This window comes from Notechis scutatus, chromosome 1 (assembly GCF_049901735.1).
Source record: "Notechis scutatus isolate UNSWTSFEM ecotype Mainland chromosome 1, rNotScu1.2, whole genome shotgun sequence".
Lineage (NCBI taxonomy): Eukaryota > Metazoa > Chordata > Lepidosauria > Squamata > Elapidae > Notechis > Notechis scutatus.
This window is the reverse complement of record NC_142009.1, coordinates 105,089,314-105,107,603: the sequence shown is the minus strand read 5'-3', so window position 1 is coordinate 105,107,603 and position 18,290 is coordinate 105,089,314. Positions and strand designations below refer to the sequence as shown.

The following is an 18,290-nucleotide window of genomic DNA, read 5'->3' as shown; positions in this document are numbered from 1 at the left end:
CAAACTGAATGAAAACATTGAGGAAATTCTAACCATAGCTATTGAAGATTCTCAGTCATCCAGGTCATGCTCCTTGGCTGAGAAGGAAAATGTCTTCAAGAGAAGAAACACAGGAAGTCCAGTTGCCTTTTGAAAAAGCACCTTTGGGACAGTAGGCGGAGATCTCATGGGATTCTCCAAGCTGACACCTTTTACTTAGGATGTCCAATAACAAACTTTGAAGATGGGCCAATAGGTATTGGGATGGCAGGCATGTAAGTACAAAAATATTCTTGGCACTAGGAATGACAGACACATGGAGTATGAGTGATTTGCAATGGGGCATTTGTAACCAAAATGGTAGCAGTAAGGGACACTTCAAATTTTCCCATTTTAGGGGAAGATTTCCCCGCTTTAAAAGGGTTTCCAGATTGACACCATGCCCATTTAGGACATTTTACTGTTTTACTGAGGAAAACAAATGAAAAAAATAGATGCACAAGAGAAAGTGCTTCCCAACTGCTGACTTGGCGATATTTGGAAAAATTATCAGTTTGGTATCTGAGTTGCACTTAAAATTTAGTTCCCTAAGATACATTTGAATTGCTGTTGACTTTTTGCCAAGTATCTTCAGATGGGTTTTATTTTATTGCTTTTTATATGTGGCTCCACTCCAGAGTGGTTCTGTATGACTGAGAAAGTTAATCAAACTGCTATGTGCGTTTCCACTGCCAGTTCAGCAAGTACTGCAACAACCAAACAGCATTGAGTCATTTGCTAATTAATAATTTATTAAACTAGCTCTTGACATTTTAGCTTAATATGTCACACAAATCTGTGTACATCAGGGGTGTCAAACTCAAGGCCCAGAGGCTGGATTTGGCCTGCGGGTTGCTTAGATCTGGCCCTTGGGGCCACCCTGGAAATGGAGAAGGACCAGCCCGCAGTGCCTCTGCCAGCAAAAACAGAGATCCATTTTCGCTGGCAGAGGGTTGCAGGAGGCCGTCGTAGCTGAAAACATTGCTCGGGAGACCGTTTTTGCTGGCAGAGCGCTTGGGCCGTCACAGGTGCCCCGACACGAAGGACATCGAGCTGGCCACACCCACCCTGGCCACATCCACTCCTGCCCCCTGAGGTCAAACACAACCCTGATGCGACCCTCAATGAAATTGAGTTTGACACCCCTGGTTTACATTGTTAGCTTATGGCTCGGTGTATTGGACAAATACATAAACTGATCTAATTGAAGGGTCCTTGGTGTTCTCTGAGCTTGTTTTTTTTTTTGCAGACGTTTCATTAGCCAAGCTAGGTAACTTCACCAGTGCTACTAGCACTAGTTTGGATAATGAAACGTCTGCAAGAAAGCAACCAAATTCAGAGAGCACCAAGGAACCTTCATTTCAACCGTGAGCTACAAATATTCTTCTTTATTGGTACTGATTTTATTGAGTAAACTATGGTTAAATGAACTACAACACAGTCATAATGGTTTATTTAGTTGACTGACCCCTAAGTCTCATTAGTACTGATTAATAGAGCTCTGTGTCTGTGTTGACCCTTTTATTTCAGATTGAAGGGGAAGTCATATAATTGCTAATATGCAGGATTCAAATGGAAATATCTGATAATGTTTTCTTCATGCCATCTGGTTTTTCCTATGGAAGATTTATGTTTGAATTGAAGAACATTCAACTATATGAGTCTCTACTTGCCAAAATGGCACAGACTTCGTTCACCAATCTCAGTGAAGACAAGTCTAAAGCAACTGCTAATCTGATTAGCCACTGAGGTGAAGAAAACATGGTATAAAGACAAGCCATTTAAAAAACCACTGTTTTAAAAGACATTGTTTATAATAAATATTCATTCAGAATTTTTCAAGTTTTCCATTCTACTAAGGGTAAATAGGGCAAACATATGCAACTGACTGTGTTGCTCCATTGTGCTCAGTATTATAGAGTTGCTGAAAGGATATACGTGGAATGAGATTACTCTCAAACTATTCAAAAGTGTAAAATAAAGCAATTACTCATATTTATTTAGAACTGGGTGGGGAAGAAACAATAGCAACGACCTGAATGTGGATTCTTTCAAATAACTACATATAGAAGTTAATATTTCAAAATTAACAAATTTAAAGCACTATAGTAACAGCTGAAAGCCGAGATACTATCTCACATTTATGAAATATATTATCTCAAATTATCTGATATTTATATTTAAATAAACACACCAAATATTGAAGTACAGTAATGTCAAACAATAATGATTTAACAAATAGCTTACAGCAGTTAAAGTACTATCCTTAATCACTGAAGAATATTAATATACCCACAATTATAAACATATTTTCTTAGAAGTAGACTTATGAAAAACAATATTTACTAAGTTCCTTGCAAAATTAGGACTATAGGGCAATTTACAAATATATTTGTACACTATCAGTTTTACAAACTGCATTTTGCAAACCATACTATAGGAAACTACAGTGTTGCTTTATTTAGACTTGCAACAAGCCAGTGAAATGAGCTTATCTTGATCCGTTCTGTAGTTAGGCAGGATCTAAAAACAGCCATATAAACAACCATATTTGTATAATTTAACAATCAAATATGAATATATCACTTTCCAGTATTTTTGCAATATTTCACGCTAATGGGTCCACATCTTTGAGAGACAAGAAAATCTGTAACTTGTGATCAAAATCAATAGGCCGATTTTGAGGCTCCTTGTACTTCTTTGTCATTTTGATGCCTAGGTATGGAAGAAGTTCACAATGGTCTATGAACCGTTCCAACTTCATTTTATACTTCTTTCGTATATAGTTTGGGCTGTTAGGGTTATATGCTGCAAGAAATTAAATACCATTAATTATCCATACTTCAGAATTCACATTACTATTATTCCAATATCCAAAGTCACATAGAAGGCATGCACATACTATGTTTCAGTAGTTCCCAATATCTCACTAGATGTTTATTTAACTATTTTTAAAACTTGTATCCATGTACTCCTAGGAAAACCAGCCTCTGGCAATTTACAACAGTAACTACTGTAGTAGTAATGTCTAATATTGAGGTCTTGCTATGAGAAAAGTGCTGGAAGTAAAGAAAAATAGATAATGAGTATAAAGAATAAAAATAGTTCAGCACTTGCTTGTTTTTTCAGATATTTTCTCCATACCACCTTACATATTAACAGGCTAAAAATCCATGTTTAAAGACATAAGACCGCTGCTCTTATTTTTAGTTTTTAAATACAATCTATATAATAAATAAATAAAAAATTACAAGTATGAACCAAAAGCATAAAAACAAAAGCAATTGTTGTTCAAGTAAATGTCATCAAATTATAGTGGGTTTAACTTTTGGGATGGAGGGAACAAATACGGTAAAATTAAGAGGAAATCCTTTTCCCTTCTATTTTTTATTTGGTATTGAAGAGAGAATCATTTTTTTTTACAAATTCAGATAAAATACCTACAAGTTTTACTTCTTATCAATTTCATGCACAACCATATGTTTTGATATGGTTGCACGGCCCATTAGTGGACTATGAGCTGTTCCAACTGAGCCACAGAAATGGCAGGCAAGCGCAGATTTGCATCCCCACGTGTGAGCAATGGGCGTGTGTGTGCATGCACAGTCCATTTACATGGCAGCCACTCACACAGAACCATCCCCTCTCTCCCCTCTCCTGCTGGTTCAGCAAAGCTGGAAAAGTTGGGGAACTCTGCACTTAACTAGATCACCTCTTGCATTATTTTCTTCCCCTTAATGGTCTGCTTGCTAGTATTCATACTATGGATTGGGTATTGCCTAAATGTTCCTTTGTTTTCATTATTCTACCTATCAGGAAAATTATTAATAGTTTTTTCGTTGGGTTAATTCCGATGTTAGTGCTCAATCTGAATGTTTTTACAGTTAACTATAGAAATAACTATTTTTTTATAACAATAGTGCTCTTTTCCTTTCTTTACCTTTTAAATGATAGGCTATGAATAGCAAAGCAGTCCTTTTCACACTCAGGTATGGAAATTTTGGCTTTAAGCAACCAACTGCATTCATTGCTTTTATTAAAGCTGTAGCCACACCCTTTAGGATAAAATATTTTTAATGTTAATTGTTTAGTATCATGATGTCATTTCATAGATAAGCTTTATAATGTACATTGCTTGATACTGAGCTTCACGGAGGGACAATGCAGTTTCTGAAATTGATTTTTTAAAAAAAATACTTTTAGATGTATATTAAAGATACACTATATGCCTCATTTACTTTGGCCATATCATGTGGGGAAATTCACTGCAGAAAGCAGTTATGTTTGGAAAAGTTAGTGGTAAAAGGAAACTAGGCCATCTAAGAACAAAAGTGGCTGAGCACCATTAAAGCTGACACCAGTCAGAGCATTAAAAAAATCAAAGAAGTAGTGCAAGATGAAATGATGTGGAGAGACCTGGAATCACCAAGAGTTGGATACAACTTAATGGATAATATCATCATATGTTAAAGAGTTCAATGTGTATTCGTTGAGAGTTCAGAAATTTGGATAGGTTTGATTAATTTGAGTGGAAGGTCAAACAGGATTGCCAAGCAATCCTTAGTGTATGCCAATCTAGGTCCTAGGTGACTTAGGAAATAATTGTGTATAATTAACTTATTTGGCATTATAAATATGCAGATTTGATTTGATCACAGAGTCTTAGCTTCTGGGACATACATGGCATATTTCTGTGCATCACAAATCAAATTTAGTCTCAAGGTGTACTAATGAATAGGAAGCGTTTTAATGAAAATGATCCATTTGTTTTAGAAAAATTGTTCTAGAGTTTTGCAATGTGTATAAGTATAGCTAACACTGATTAGAATCTAAATAAATATTTAAATTTGACTATAAATAACAAGAAGAAAAAAACCTGCTCAAGATATCCAGTCAGAGGAAGAGCTGTCAACACTATAGGTTCCTTTAAGGGGGGAAGCTTATGTGGAAGTGTAAGATTCCAATATTTTTCTGGTTTTCTAAGAATACAGAAATGAGAGGTCAGCAAAATTTAAACCTAGCGGAATATATAGATATGAAGATACTTAATGCATTCCATACCTCATAAACCTCTGAAGTTTTTCTTCATTTTCAAAAATATATAGCTTTTTGCGATAAAGCACAGCATATTCAATGTTCCCAGGTACCAGAGCTTCATACCTCAAAAGAAGAGCAATATATATATATATATTAAATTGCGCCCTGCCTTTCTGTTTCAAATTATGTCAGGAAATTATCCTTAAAATATAAAGCCCTTAAAATTATTTTATGGCTTTAAAGATAATGATTAGCCTTTGAATTGAGTATAGAAATGTACCAGAAACCAGTGAGCTAAGTTAAAAGAAAGGTCACATGCTTCAAGTAATTGGTTCTGATCAAAATTTCAGCCAGCGAATGTTTTTCAAAAGGATTTATTCTTTTCAACCAGCACTGTTTTTCAAACCCGTTTCAAAAGTTGTCCCAATTACTTGTACTGCAAGTATTCAACATTTCTGTACATGACTTTGCAGTCCTGTATCTGTCAGCTCTGAAATCAGCCCTGGGCTATATTTATTTATTTGATTTGTCAATCGCTTACAAGATAACAGGTATAAGTATAAACATAGTTATGAATACATGAAATGGATACGTATAAGAAAAATAAAAAAAGAAACAATAGGACAGGGATTGGTGTGCTTATGCAGGCCTCTTAGGAAGAGGCCTCTTAGGAAAGGAGGCCTCTTAGGAAAGGAGTGAAGTCAATAGTAGACAGTCTAAGGTTAAAGTTTTTGGGGTTTAGGAAAGAAACCACAGAGTCAGGTAGAGTATTCCAAACATTGACCACTCTGTTGCTTAAGGCATATTTCCCGAAATCAAAATTGGTGCGGTTAACCTTGAGTTTGTATCGTGTGCTCTTGTATTATTATGATTGAAGCTGAAGTATTCATTTACAGGTAGGACATTGCAATGTATGATTTTATATGTAACTTCATCTTTTTTGTGGAGCACAAACAGAACAAAAGCTATTCAGCCATACTGTATGAGAATCCAGAAGCATGTATAGACTGATTTTTCAAGAATTAATCTATAAGATCTCACATCCTTAACCCTAAAATTATTCAGGAAGATTTATATTGAGTGTATTACTGTACTGTACATTACAGATATTATACAATGTAATGTACAGTATGATATATATTCTAGATACCAGGTATTAGTTTGATAATCTTTGGGATATGTGTTTTTGGCCAACATGTTTGTAATATTTGGTGAAATATAAAAAGCTATGAATGGAAGCTTAAGAACACAGAAAGAAACAGTTTCGAATGCAACACAGTTTAAAATGCATCTCAAAGTGAAGATGGAATTTACTTCTATGAAGTAAGCAGATACACTTGCATAATATATTTTATGAGACATACAAATACTTAACATTTTTTTAAAAACAATTCCTTCAGTGCAAGATTAAGAAAATGGCTCATAAAAACTGCAAAAGAAAAGCAAAAGAAAAGGCTTCAGTCGCTCCATAAAGCGTTTTAACATTTAACTTTTTAAGATATTTACAGTTTTATGGTCTGCCTTGGATATTTTAGTTCTGGTTATTTTTGCTTCAAGTTGATTCTCTTTGTTATTGAAAAATACTGACAGTCCAATTGATGGCATTTGATAAAAAATATTTCAAAGCATTGTTTTTGGATATTACATTTAATGGAAATGAAAATGTGAGTGTTTACCTTCGCTTTCCATCAAGATAAGTAACTGGGCAGAAGCCTTGCAGTTCAGCTTGCATAGGAAATAAAGCTTTTACATCTGCTACAGTCAGCCTTTTGGGTAAATTATTTAGTAAAGGAAGAGGATAAGGTGCTAATGGGGGAACATATAATTCTGGAGTTTTCAGGAATTTCTGCATTGAAAGAAATAAAAGTTCACAAGAAGAATCATACTTTATACTCTATGAGTTTCTTTTTTAACTACTGTCTACTTAGTACTACAGAATATTTATCAACAGTCCTTTGATGTGCTCTATAGAACAACAATGCAGTGATAATTTAAGAAGATAACGATCAAATTATTAAGAGGGAGGGAAGGATTCAAGAATTGCTAAAATATACAACAAAGATAGCGTCATTGTTCTGAAAGGAAGCTTTGAGGACAGGGAGATGGTATTGATAGGGAGGCTGCAGGTAGACTTACAACCCTTCCCCAAATGGTCAAGAGATTGGGAAGAATATCTTCTGAAGGTTCTCTACATCTTTGGAGAGTCCAGTGCTTGCTAGTCAGTTCCCTACCTCTACCTCTTTCTCTACAAGGCTCTTTGCCACACCACAAGTGCAAGTAAATTTCAATTTGTACACACCTAACAAGCCCTACAATCTCTCACAACTCTTCGCATCAGCATCTGTTTTCCTGATTAATAATATAATACTTACGTCTAACTCCTTCTGTCCAGCCATTTTGTAGTAGTGTCCTCGAAATTCTGCAGCAAACTTCAGAGAAGGAGAATCGGAGCAATCAATAAGTTCTTCTCTTTCTGCAAGGCTCACTGGACAATATTGCCCAAACTCTCCCAGTCGAGAGAGCAATTCGTTTGGTGTGATGCACATATCAGCAATACTGGCAGCTTTTCCTGTTTACAATTGAATACACTACACTACAATCTTATTTTATTTATTAAATTTATAAGCCACCCATCTCGCCATCAAGTGACTTTTATAGCATCATAAATAACAATTTGGACAATTAAAAAGTTAGAAATAGTAAAACATGAAGCATTAAAATTAAAATATCATTAACAACAAATTAGATAAAAGATCCAATGCCTACACAGGGTGGAGATGGAATCTTATTTACCATATTTTTCGCTCCAAAAGATACAGGTTTTTTTCTCCCAAAAGTGGGTGGAAATATCTGTGTGTCTTATGGAGCAAATACTGCTGAAGCCCCGCCCACCCACCAGTCAAAGGTGGGCCCTTTGGCCATTTTTGACCTCTGCACGTCCTGTTTTTTGCCTCTGCGTGCCCTGTTTTCTGCCTCCATCCGTTCTGTTTTTGGCCTCTGTGTGCCCCATTTTCGGCCTCCATGTGTCCCGTTTTTGGCCTCCAAAAATAGGACATGCAGAGGCTGAAAACAGGATGCGTGGAGGCCAAAAATGGGGCGTACAGAGTAAGAAGTAAGAAGCTTGAGCTTTTAATTCCATTTTCCTGCCTATAGGGTAGAAAATAAAGACATGTTTAATGATAACAATGTCATATAAAAATATGACTTCCTATTTCTACATGAATTACATACATCATATAGGACAGAAGGAAGAATCTCGTATGTGTGTGTGTGTATAGGTGATAAATTAGATAGATAGATAGATAGATAGATAGATAGATAGATGATAGATAGATAGATAGATAGATAGATAGATAGATAGATAGACAGACAGACAGACAAGCAGGCAGACAGACAGACAGACAGGATTGGTTTTGTAGTTATAAGACCAATTATGAATACTGTACTAGATAAATTTGGATTATTTTGACAAATAGCATCTGGACAGATCATGAGTTTCCTCCAAATAATTCTCTTTTTAAGTTTCAAATGTCTTGATTTTTATTTTAAGTTGACTTCAATTTCAAGTATAATATTGGAGATTTAAATACCAATTTCCTTGACAAATAATTATTCATTTAAAACAAGACTTTCAGCTTACCTTGCCGAATTCTTTCCAAGTATAACTGGATTTTTTTAGTAACTGCTTGAGTTTCCAGTAGGATTTTGTTCCAGATCCACCATTTGCTGTGAGATCCATCAAGTACATACCAGTTCTGGTGCTGTTCCTCATAGAATGGCCTAATTTCGTCAGTTTGTGCTCTGTAACAGGAATTCTTGAGGGAAATGATGTGAGAGCTGTCATGCAGTGGGTAGGGAGGTCTGACAAAATAATTTAAAGAAATATTAGTGCAAGTTTGGCCTCCTAAAAGTTGTTCGGTTGTAGGTTACATTGACTGTTGCAGTAAGAGAAACAAGAGAAACAAGAATAAGAGAAACAATAGGACAGGGACGGTAGGCACGTTGGTGCGCTTATGCACGCCCCCTACAGACCTCTTAGGAAAGGGGTGAGGTCAATAGTAGACAGTCTAAGGTTAAAGTTTTTGGGGTTTGGGGAAGAGACTACAGAGTCGGGTAGAGTATTCCAGACATTGACCATGATAATGATGCTAATGAGGATAACATGGTTTCTTCTTTTACTTAAGTGTTCTCATCACTATGCTTCCTCCCTGCCACCCTCCCCCCACCTCAATTTTTTCTGGAAACTCAACAGAAGCCCAGGATATTTTTTTGCCAGGATGTGGGGGGAGGGTGATTATCCACAGAATCTCTTCCATTATGATGCAAGGACTGTATGTAACAGCTCCCAAACCTCATAACTCCTTGAGATTCTGCTGCCAGAATTTGGTAACCAATTTCAATGCCTTAATTCCTAACTGATTTTTGGAGCTCCACCCCCCCATACAATAAAAATATGCTTCGTTTTTTTAAAACAAATGTTTTTTGTTTAAAAAAAATGTAGTCCACTATCATGCCCCCACCCCTAGGGGGAAAAAAAAACCCGTGGATGAAAAATGCCATATCATGCCTTCTAGTTATATCACTGTTTCACATAGAACTATCTTTCTCAGCTGATATTTTTAGAGAGACAACCAAAAAATTACCCAAGATGTTATTAGTAATTGAATTAGTTTTAAATACCATTCATTTATTATATACTAGCTCTATACCCATGCTTCACTACGAAACTATGTGATCGGGTTTTGGGGAGAAAAGTTGTGCCTCTGCCTACCAGCATCCATCGGTAATCATCTGGCTAGCATCCTGTCAGTATGTGAGAGAGTTGAGGGCTGTTTGGAAACTGAAACATGGAAACTGAAACAGTATTTGCTGTGTGAGCCAGGAGACAGCAAGGAGCCTGGGCGTGGCTTAGCTCAACTATTCTGTACTAAAGCTGCTTGGTGCTGTGAATGTAAAACTGAAACTGAAACTCCTCTGCTTGTGTTTTGCATTTGGAATAGATTTATTTTCAGGTGGGGAGGGGGAGTAGAACTCCTTAGCATCAGAGCATGTTAATAATAATATATGAAATACTATTCCTCTGATGGTCATTTTGAAAAATCCTTTCTTAGTGAGCACCTAGACGCCAAGAGGAACATACATGCCAAATTTGTAGGCTTTACGGTTCCGGAGATTTTGTGATGATGTGAGTGGTATTTTGGTTTTATATATAGATATAGAATATAGATAGATAGATAGATTTAAAAACCTTTACCCTGTGACCTGTTTATAATTTTTTTTCACAAACATAAATACTTCTAAATCAGGGTATTGAAGATTTAATGCTATTAAAATTTATGCCACAATAAATTTATCCTGAAGCTGTTACAGAACCTTTTGTTCTTTTAGTTGTTATATTGGTATATATTCTTTGCCAGTATTACTGTACAGACAAAGATATGCATGTATCCTGTAAATATATAATGAGGCACAAAGGCAGACAATTGAAATAAACATTTAAGGATCATGTTTACTTACTGACCATTTTATGTTCTGTCCACAATAATGGAACTGAAAGTGTCAACTTTGATATGGCTTGTTTATATTTTATTTTATTATTGTTAGAAAAAACCCTGTGATGTCAGTTTAAAAAAAGTTTTACTTTTATTAATAGAATCAGTTTACGAGGATTATTCCTTCCCATGTCCCCGGCATTGCTACCTGTTGGGACTTTGTTTATCCAGAAGCGCTCTTCTTAAAACCTCTTTTATATCAATGTCTAACTCAAAGATTTTTATTGGAATGATTTTCATTTCTTCCAAGAGGTCTGCCTGTTTTTTTGTAACTGGATATCCATCAAGAACAACTCTATGGGAAAGAAAATGAATAGAATTCTGAGTTCAGATTTATTTTGCAACAGTAACAGTTCCTGTAATTCCTGAATGCGGCTAACAAGATAGAGAACACAAACAAGGAAACAACAAAAATGTATATTTACACACACACACACACACACACAGATTTAAAATAATTCTGAAACTTAAAATCATATGTTTTATATGTATATGTACATTTGAATGTGTGTGTATATGCTGTACAGCATATATATGTATATGTATAAATATCTGATATAGTATATTAAAACTAGCAAATACTAGCCGATAACCTGGCGTTGCCCGGGTATTTATTTATCCCAATCCTGTGACAGGAAAATCCTGTAGTCGGGACTCATGCTGTTGTACTGTCTGTCATTACCATGGCAAGTCCACTATGCTGTACAGTAGAAGCCATTTTAAGGCACCCCCCCCCCCGAGGGGTGTTAGGGATGTCTTACCCCCACAGTATTTGTTTCCAGAGGGTAAGTCATATGTGTACCAAGTTTGGTTGAAATTGCTTGAGGTGTTCCAGAGTTATGCTGGAACATATATACATTATAGATATAAAATAAAAAATAATAATATAAAAAATAAAAGAAGAAGATAGATTGAAAAGTTATCCATTGTCCTATATATATATTAGAATCCATGAATAAATAAATCCACTGAGTACTTAATCAGATAAAACAGAAAGTAGAAAAGTATTATGATTATAGTAATGTTTTAAGAAGCTATATCACTCTTTTTTGGTTTTGTTGTTTTATTTTGAAATATAGAGATGTGACTTCCCAGTAGTCAACTGCTGTGAGAATTATCAGAATTATGTGGTAGACAATCCACAATAGGTTGTGGCATAGACTGGAAATAGCTTCTTAGTGTTTTGCTAAATCCTACAAAAATAATGTAATACCTGAAATAGAAATTGCTCACCCTGAAGTGTTGCACACAGTATCCATCAAGGCAATATCTAAGGCCCTTAGGGCAAGTTCATCAGGTGCAGTCAGTCCTTTGTGAAGATGCCACTTTAGCACAAGGGCCAATTCAGTTTCTGGCTGATTGTTTAATATTGAACGGATGGCATCTCCCATGGAAAGGCGCAGTAATCCATAGGTTTCTGCAAATTTTTTGGCAACTGCAAAACATGTTGCTGATTATGAATACATTTTTCATTATATCAGTGAAATACACTGATTGTATTCTAAAGAATAAACAATTATAATCAACAGAGGCAGTTAAAATAAAACTAGTATGGTGACTAACATTGATGGGAAGAAGTACAAGATGTTTTTAAAGTTTAATTACCATCACTTGATTAAACAAAAACAGCAGTTTATTAATAGAAAAACAGCTTTGCCTATAATTCCCTGGGGAACCAATTACATGAAAACATTCATATTGGCAGATACGTGTGCATCTCTCCCTTGATTATATTACAGTTATTTTGCATTATGTCTTACAGCAGTATATATAGTAGAAAAGACACACACACACACACACACACACACACAAACAAACAAACAAACCTTAGAATATATTATGCCTTAATTAAAGGAAATATATCTCAGATGAAAAAATATTTTAAAATTTAAATTGTAATTCATTTATTAATATAGTTTATTTTAAATTTAATATTTAGAGATTTAATATTTAAAAAATTAAAAAGTACAACACCCCCCATACCTTATATAATGGGGACGTGTAAGTTTCCAGGGTTGGGGGGTTTAAAACTGCAATAAAAGGTTGCAGGTGACAATATTAGGATAGCAATAGCAATAGCACTTAGACTTATATACTGCTTCAGAGTGCTTTTACAGCCCCCTCTAAGCAGTTTACAGAGTCAGCCTGTTGCCCCCAACAATCTGAGTCCTCATTTTACCCACCTCAGAAGGATGGAAGGCTGAGTCAACCTTGAGCCTGGTGAGATTTGATCTGCCAAACTGCAGGCAGCCAGCAGTCAGAGGAAGTAACCTGCAGTACTGCATTCTAACCATGCCACCATGGCTCATATTGATATTACTGAAAAGGGCTGGACTGATCCTGTTTTTTGAAGAGTAGGCGGGGGAAATCTTTCTCATTTCCACCCTTAAAAATCTTCCAAGCCTCAAAAAGCGGCTTGCAGTTCTGCCACCAAAATTTAATGATACAATGACTGAATTTTAAATGCATTCTGAACCATGAGGAGGTGGTTGTGTTTTGTTCTGCTTCCTCACAATAAAAAACAAGCACATACAAACACCAATATTCTCACAGTTGACTTAGAAACCTACCTGTTGTCTTTCCAGACTTTGAAGGCCCAACAATTGCAATTTTAACGGGTACGGTTGGTTTAGGTTTAGGCTGGCGGAGATATTTGAGGGGATTTTTCATAAATTTTTCTCTATTTTCTTTACTTGTAAAGAAATATATGCAGTTTCGATGAATAACTGGAAAACATGGTGTGTCATCATTTCGAAAGGGCTTGATTGCATCTCCTTCACTTAGCTGCAGTAAATACAGAATTAATGATGTCCAAAATTATATAAATTACAGAGCCCATTGGAGTTGAATAGCCAATTCGCAAGGTCGATAAATGTAAATAATAAATAAACAATGTATTATTTGTAACTCATATAATAATTTTTTATTATGTTAAATAGTTTTCTTTAGATTTTGAGAAATAGTAATCTTTTATTTGTGAGGAAGAAGCTAAGCTTCTCCATCCTGCAATTTAAATAATTTATGCTAGTACAAATACTTGCTGAAAAGCTACATTTAAGAATCATTACTACACAATCATAGTGCTATATAAGATTTTTGGAAGTATACCTGAAAGAAAAACAAACTATCTAAAATTAAAATTCTTCAAGTTTGGGAACCTCTGTCAGTCCAAACTTTCCCCTTGAGACAAATTTCACATCAAAAGCTCCTGGAACCTTGAGTTGAAGGCAATCTTTGGCTGTTGCCAGAATACATTGTGGAACTTTTCTTTCTTTTCTCCTGGTTGGCTCCATCTTTGTTTAATTTATGCAAGTCCATCAAGACATGGTCATATTATCAGGCTGGGAGCCCCCAAGGGAATGGTGAGAGTTATTTCCGTGGTTATTAATATCTGTCACTCTTTCCTTTCCTTTTAAAATTGTAATACTAATTTTTGAATTGTTAACATATGGGTTGATATGGTATGCTATCTTTTTTGAGATGGGAAGTTATATAAACACGGTGAATAACTAAACCAAAAATAAAATTGTGCATAGTAACTTTATAGTTAAAGTGGTCTATTCAGCAGACCACTGGCAACTGAGTGGGACTGACTAAGCTCCTATCTTCATAGCTAGCTGTCCTGACTTTTGATTGGTGTTCAGCTGAGCTGGTTTCCAATTGGTGCAGATTGGTGAGGGCTGGTCTCTCCACCAAAATGAACAATCAGAATCGGGCAAAAACAATAACCAATTAGAAACTTGCACCTATTTCCTTAGCCAATAGACAGAACATATCTGCAACCCAAAAATATTTGCATTGCATTGAGTTCTTCTCCTACCAGTTGCAAGACATGACATGAGTGTCTCTTCTGCCAATGTTCTGTTAGGGATTCTGTGGTGGCAAGTGGAACACAGAACTGGCTTCCTAGATATCGTACTATAGAAAAGAAAGTAATTAATGGCCAGCAGCAGGAAGCACTTTGTTGATAAGTAGCTGGAAAAGCAAGAAAAAAGGGACGATGCATTTCTATCCATCCAAAATAGACCTGAAGCCCCATTTGTTGATTTATTCTTATAATAAATTTTTGTTTTAGTAATTAACATTTTATTAATGTAACCTATGATGATACATCCTTCTTTATAATTATAAATAGTAAAAAGTATATTGAATTGAGAAATAGTTTTAGAAAGCAAGCAACCTGATTGTTTGGTTACCTTGATAGGATCCCACTGGCCAAAATTGCTTGGATGTTTATAGGAGAGAACAATCATTTTCCTTGCAAGTAAAAAACTTAGTGGATAGCATTTCTCAAAAATACTCTCACGATTTTCTACAAGGTCTTTTATCTTTTTAAACAATTGGTAGCGCACAATGTGAGGCTTTCGTTTGCAAGGGAGATTTATTGTAGGTATGAGTAATTTTTCAAGTTCTTCCTGGGAACAAAAAAATATATATATGGTTAAGAGCTATTTTAAGTAAGTACCTTTCACAAAGTCTCAACTAAATCACCACCATGGGCATATAACATGTTAACTAGAGTTATGGAATTGGCAAACTACTTTTCAGAAGAATAGCAGATGGCAAGGATATTAAAAGGATATCACTGCAAAATCCACCAGTGGCATCTGATACGTAGTTACATACATACAAATTATTGTCAACCTGCATTTTCAATTGGTTTAATATTGTCATTCATCTTAAATATGTACAATTTTATTCACTGTTTTTTAAGATTCATTAAAATATTCATAGTGGACTGAAGACAGCTTTGATGATCATGGTAGAAAGAGTAGCTGATGAATGGACTGACTCTCTGAATTCCTCTCTGGATCAAGGAGAGACATAAGATTGCTCACAAGTGCTCTTAATAGAAGCTTCTTGCGAGAAAACCCAAATTTTAATTAATTTCCTTTCCTTTGCTGGATAGCTATATCCCAAGTAACATATTACTGACCAATTCTTCTAAGGCATCTAAGTTATGCAAATTTCTAAACTGTTTAGGCAAATGTTAACACAGAATAGAGATAAATTAGATATACTGAAAATACCTGCACAGTTTGCATATTTGCAGTATCTGTTTCATATCTCTCTGCAATCTCAGTCTTTAAGCGCTCAATAGCTTCAGTCTCTTGCTCTTCCTCCTCTTCCTCCTCTTCTTCTTTTGGAAACTCATCTTCCAGAATAGCTTCTATATCTTCTTCTTCATCATCATCTTCTTCTTCATCTTCACCTTCAAGCTTCCTTGCCTCATTCTAAAATTAAGCATGTTGCTTAGAATGATTTTTGAAGACTTCCATGAAATAAGTGTTGTCAAATCAACAGCACCAACAATAGCTGGTTGAAATGCTGCAAGATTGATAGACATGGAACTCAAGACCCAGTGAAATTTAATTCCCATATGATTGAACTTGTTTTGAATTTATGTACAGATGTTGATGCCACACAATGTGTTGAGGAACAGCATTGGACAGGGATACTCAACTTTTTTATGGACTAAATCCACACTTGCCCTTTTGGGCATGGTGGGCACTATAATACAATAAGTAATCTGTGTGATCAGGACAAAAATATATATATTTGATTTCATTTCCTAATCTTGATACTTAATTAAAATTAAATATAGCATTGTTAATATAGGAGGATCCAATCTGGGTTGGTCACCATTATATAAGATATGAGAAATTCTCTAAGATGGGCTCCAGCACAAGTCCAAAAGCTCGGAAGACAAAACCTCTGGTCCCAGTGACCAACTCAGATTGGCTCCTGCAACATTATCCTGGGACATGTATATTCAACTTTATTGTATATTCATCAGCTCATTGACAGCTGATGTCAATGAACACAAAGCTTCTTAGTCAATGATTATTCTCTCAAAGCAAAACATTTAAGTACTTTATTCCATTCCAGCCAAATTAGAGAAAAATGTGCCACAATTATAATCTGTGATCATTTAGCAATTTCTTTTCTGTTCAATTCCAGCACAGTGTCCAAATATTAATCATTTTATAAATTCTTATAAAATGTTCAAAACAATGTTTAAAAATAGGATTTATGAAATGTAATTTTGCCATTTGAATCTTTCTTACCTCTAATTTCCTTCTTGTTTGTTCAGTTAGAAGCTCTGCCCGTCTTCTAGCAATTTGCTCTTCCTGTTAATGAAATATCCTAATGTACATATTTACATTGTTTCTAACCAACCTACTAATATTAAATCTTTACCCCGATCATAAAGCTAACCACAATTTTTTAAATGAGTCTTCCTCAATTAATAAAAAACACTGGGTGAAAAACAATATAGTAAATCCAGCATGATATATAAAGATGATATGATAGGTTAATCTTAAATAATAGATTGGAAAGTGACTTCAGAAGTCATTTAGCACAACCAACTCAATCCTCGGTGCTAGATCTGCAAAAAATATTTGGATAGTGTACTATCCAACCAGAACATCTATCATTCTGGTTTTAAGCCAGTCTGCTCCAAATAGCCAGCTTACTGTGTTCTTGGCTAGTTAAAAAAAGTCATTAAAATGATTATCTGTCCTTCAATTATATCATTAATGCTAGTAATACTTACCCGCACTTTCGCCTTCATTTCTTTAATTTGCTTCTTCTTTTCCATCTTCTTAGCTTGTTTCTCTTTCCATTTTAGTACTTGTTTCATAAGAAGTCTGTCAGAAATGTCATCTTCTTCAGTTTCAAGACAAACTACAATATCTGGAAAAAGTGAGCGCTCTCCTAAGTACTGGACCTCTTCTCCTATTCGTGGAAAACCATCAAGTATAAACCCAGTAGATCTAAATGGAAAATATTTGGAGGGAAAAAGTTGTCACCATTCCTTGGGAGTTTAGTTTGCTTGTTTTTTTTAAAATCAAACAATGAGAAAAACATACTGTTTTGTGGGTAAAGCTAATTGGAGAACACATCAGGGATGTAGAGGACAGTTTTATTTAATTTTGATGACTTTGTGTCCCATTTGAAAAAGCAAAAATTCAATTAAAATTGTATGAGTAATAAAGCCAGAAATTAATTTGTTTTGTTGCTTTTTGAATACCGTATTTGCCGGCGTATAAGACGACTGGGCGTATAAGACGACCCCCAACATTTCCACTCAAAATATAGAGTTTGTTATATACTGCGTATAAGACTACCCCTCTTCCACACACCTTCCACTTTTGCACTTTTTTTTTTTTTTGCACTTTTCTGCTTTGGACAATTTTGAAATGAGCTAATCCAATTTTGAACCAAGAATATGCAAATAGCTATGGAGTTTAGAAATGAGTTTTAAAATATTTTTCATTGCTTACCATTAAGCGTAAAATATGTTGTAAATAAAATGAGAACACAGGAAACGTTCTCTTCTCAATACAGCTGATCTCTCTCTCTCTCTCTCTCTCTCTCTCTCTCTCTCTCTCTCTCTCTCTCTCTCTCACACACACACACACACACACACACACACCAAAACCCGGACACTGAAAAGGCTGCCAAGGAACAGTATATTCAATGCCTTCTCTTTAATCAAGAAACAAGGAATTCCTTAGAATCTTTTTTTTTCCCCAAGTGGCCCTCTTTAAAAAAAAAATGGAGGTAACACTTTCATTCAAAAAGTCTTCCAGTATCTGGAGTCGCTCAGACATATTGAAGTGAGGCAAGAGAGTAAGTGAAATTTGAAATGATCCAGCTACCGTTTTCTTCCCCTCC

The 18,290-nt window shown here is 35.3% G+C and overlaps 1 protein-coding gene across 1 annotated transcript in view; it reads right to left on the bottom strand.

Annotated features, from left to right (window-relative positions):
• Window positions 1-589: 589 nt before the first annotated feature.
• AK9 (adenylate kinase 9) overlaps window positions 590-18,290 on the bottom strand; it is a 64,725-nt gene continuing 47,024 nt past the window's right edge. The window contains exons 28-41 of the mRNA XM_087949971.1: window positions 17,167-17,386; window positions 16,676-16,738; window positions 15,638-15,841; window positions 14,804-15,022; window positions 13,178-13,391; window positions 11,841-12,042; window positions 10,756-10,902; window positions 8,696-8,916; window positions 7,428-7,624; window positions 6,732-6,901; window positions 5,080-5,178; window positions 4,895-4,997; window positions 3,959-4,073; window positions 590-2,826 (exon numbers count right to left, since the gene is read on the bottom strand). Coding sequence (XP_087806097.1) covers window positions 2,627-2,826; window positions 3,959-4,073; window positions 4,895-4,997; window positions 5,080-5,178; window positions 6,732-6,901; window positions 7,428-7,624; window positions 8,696-8,916; window positions 10,756-10,902; window positions 11,841-12,042; window positions 13,178-13,391; window positions 14,804-15,022; window positions 15,638-15,841; window positions 16,676-16,738; window positions 17,167-17,386 — 2,374 coding nt within the window. The 3' untranslated portion in view covers window positions 590-2,626. The remainder of the gene's footprint in view (window positions 2,827-3,958; window positions 4,074-4,894; window positions 4,998-5,079; window positions 5,179-6,731; window positions 6,902-7,427; window positions 7,625-8,695; window positions 8,917-10,755; window positions 10,903-11,840; window positions 12,043-13,177; window positions 13,392-14,803; window positions 15,023-15,637; window positions 15,842-16,675; window positions 16,739-17,166; window positions 17,387-18,290) is intronic.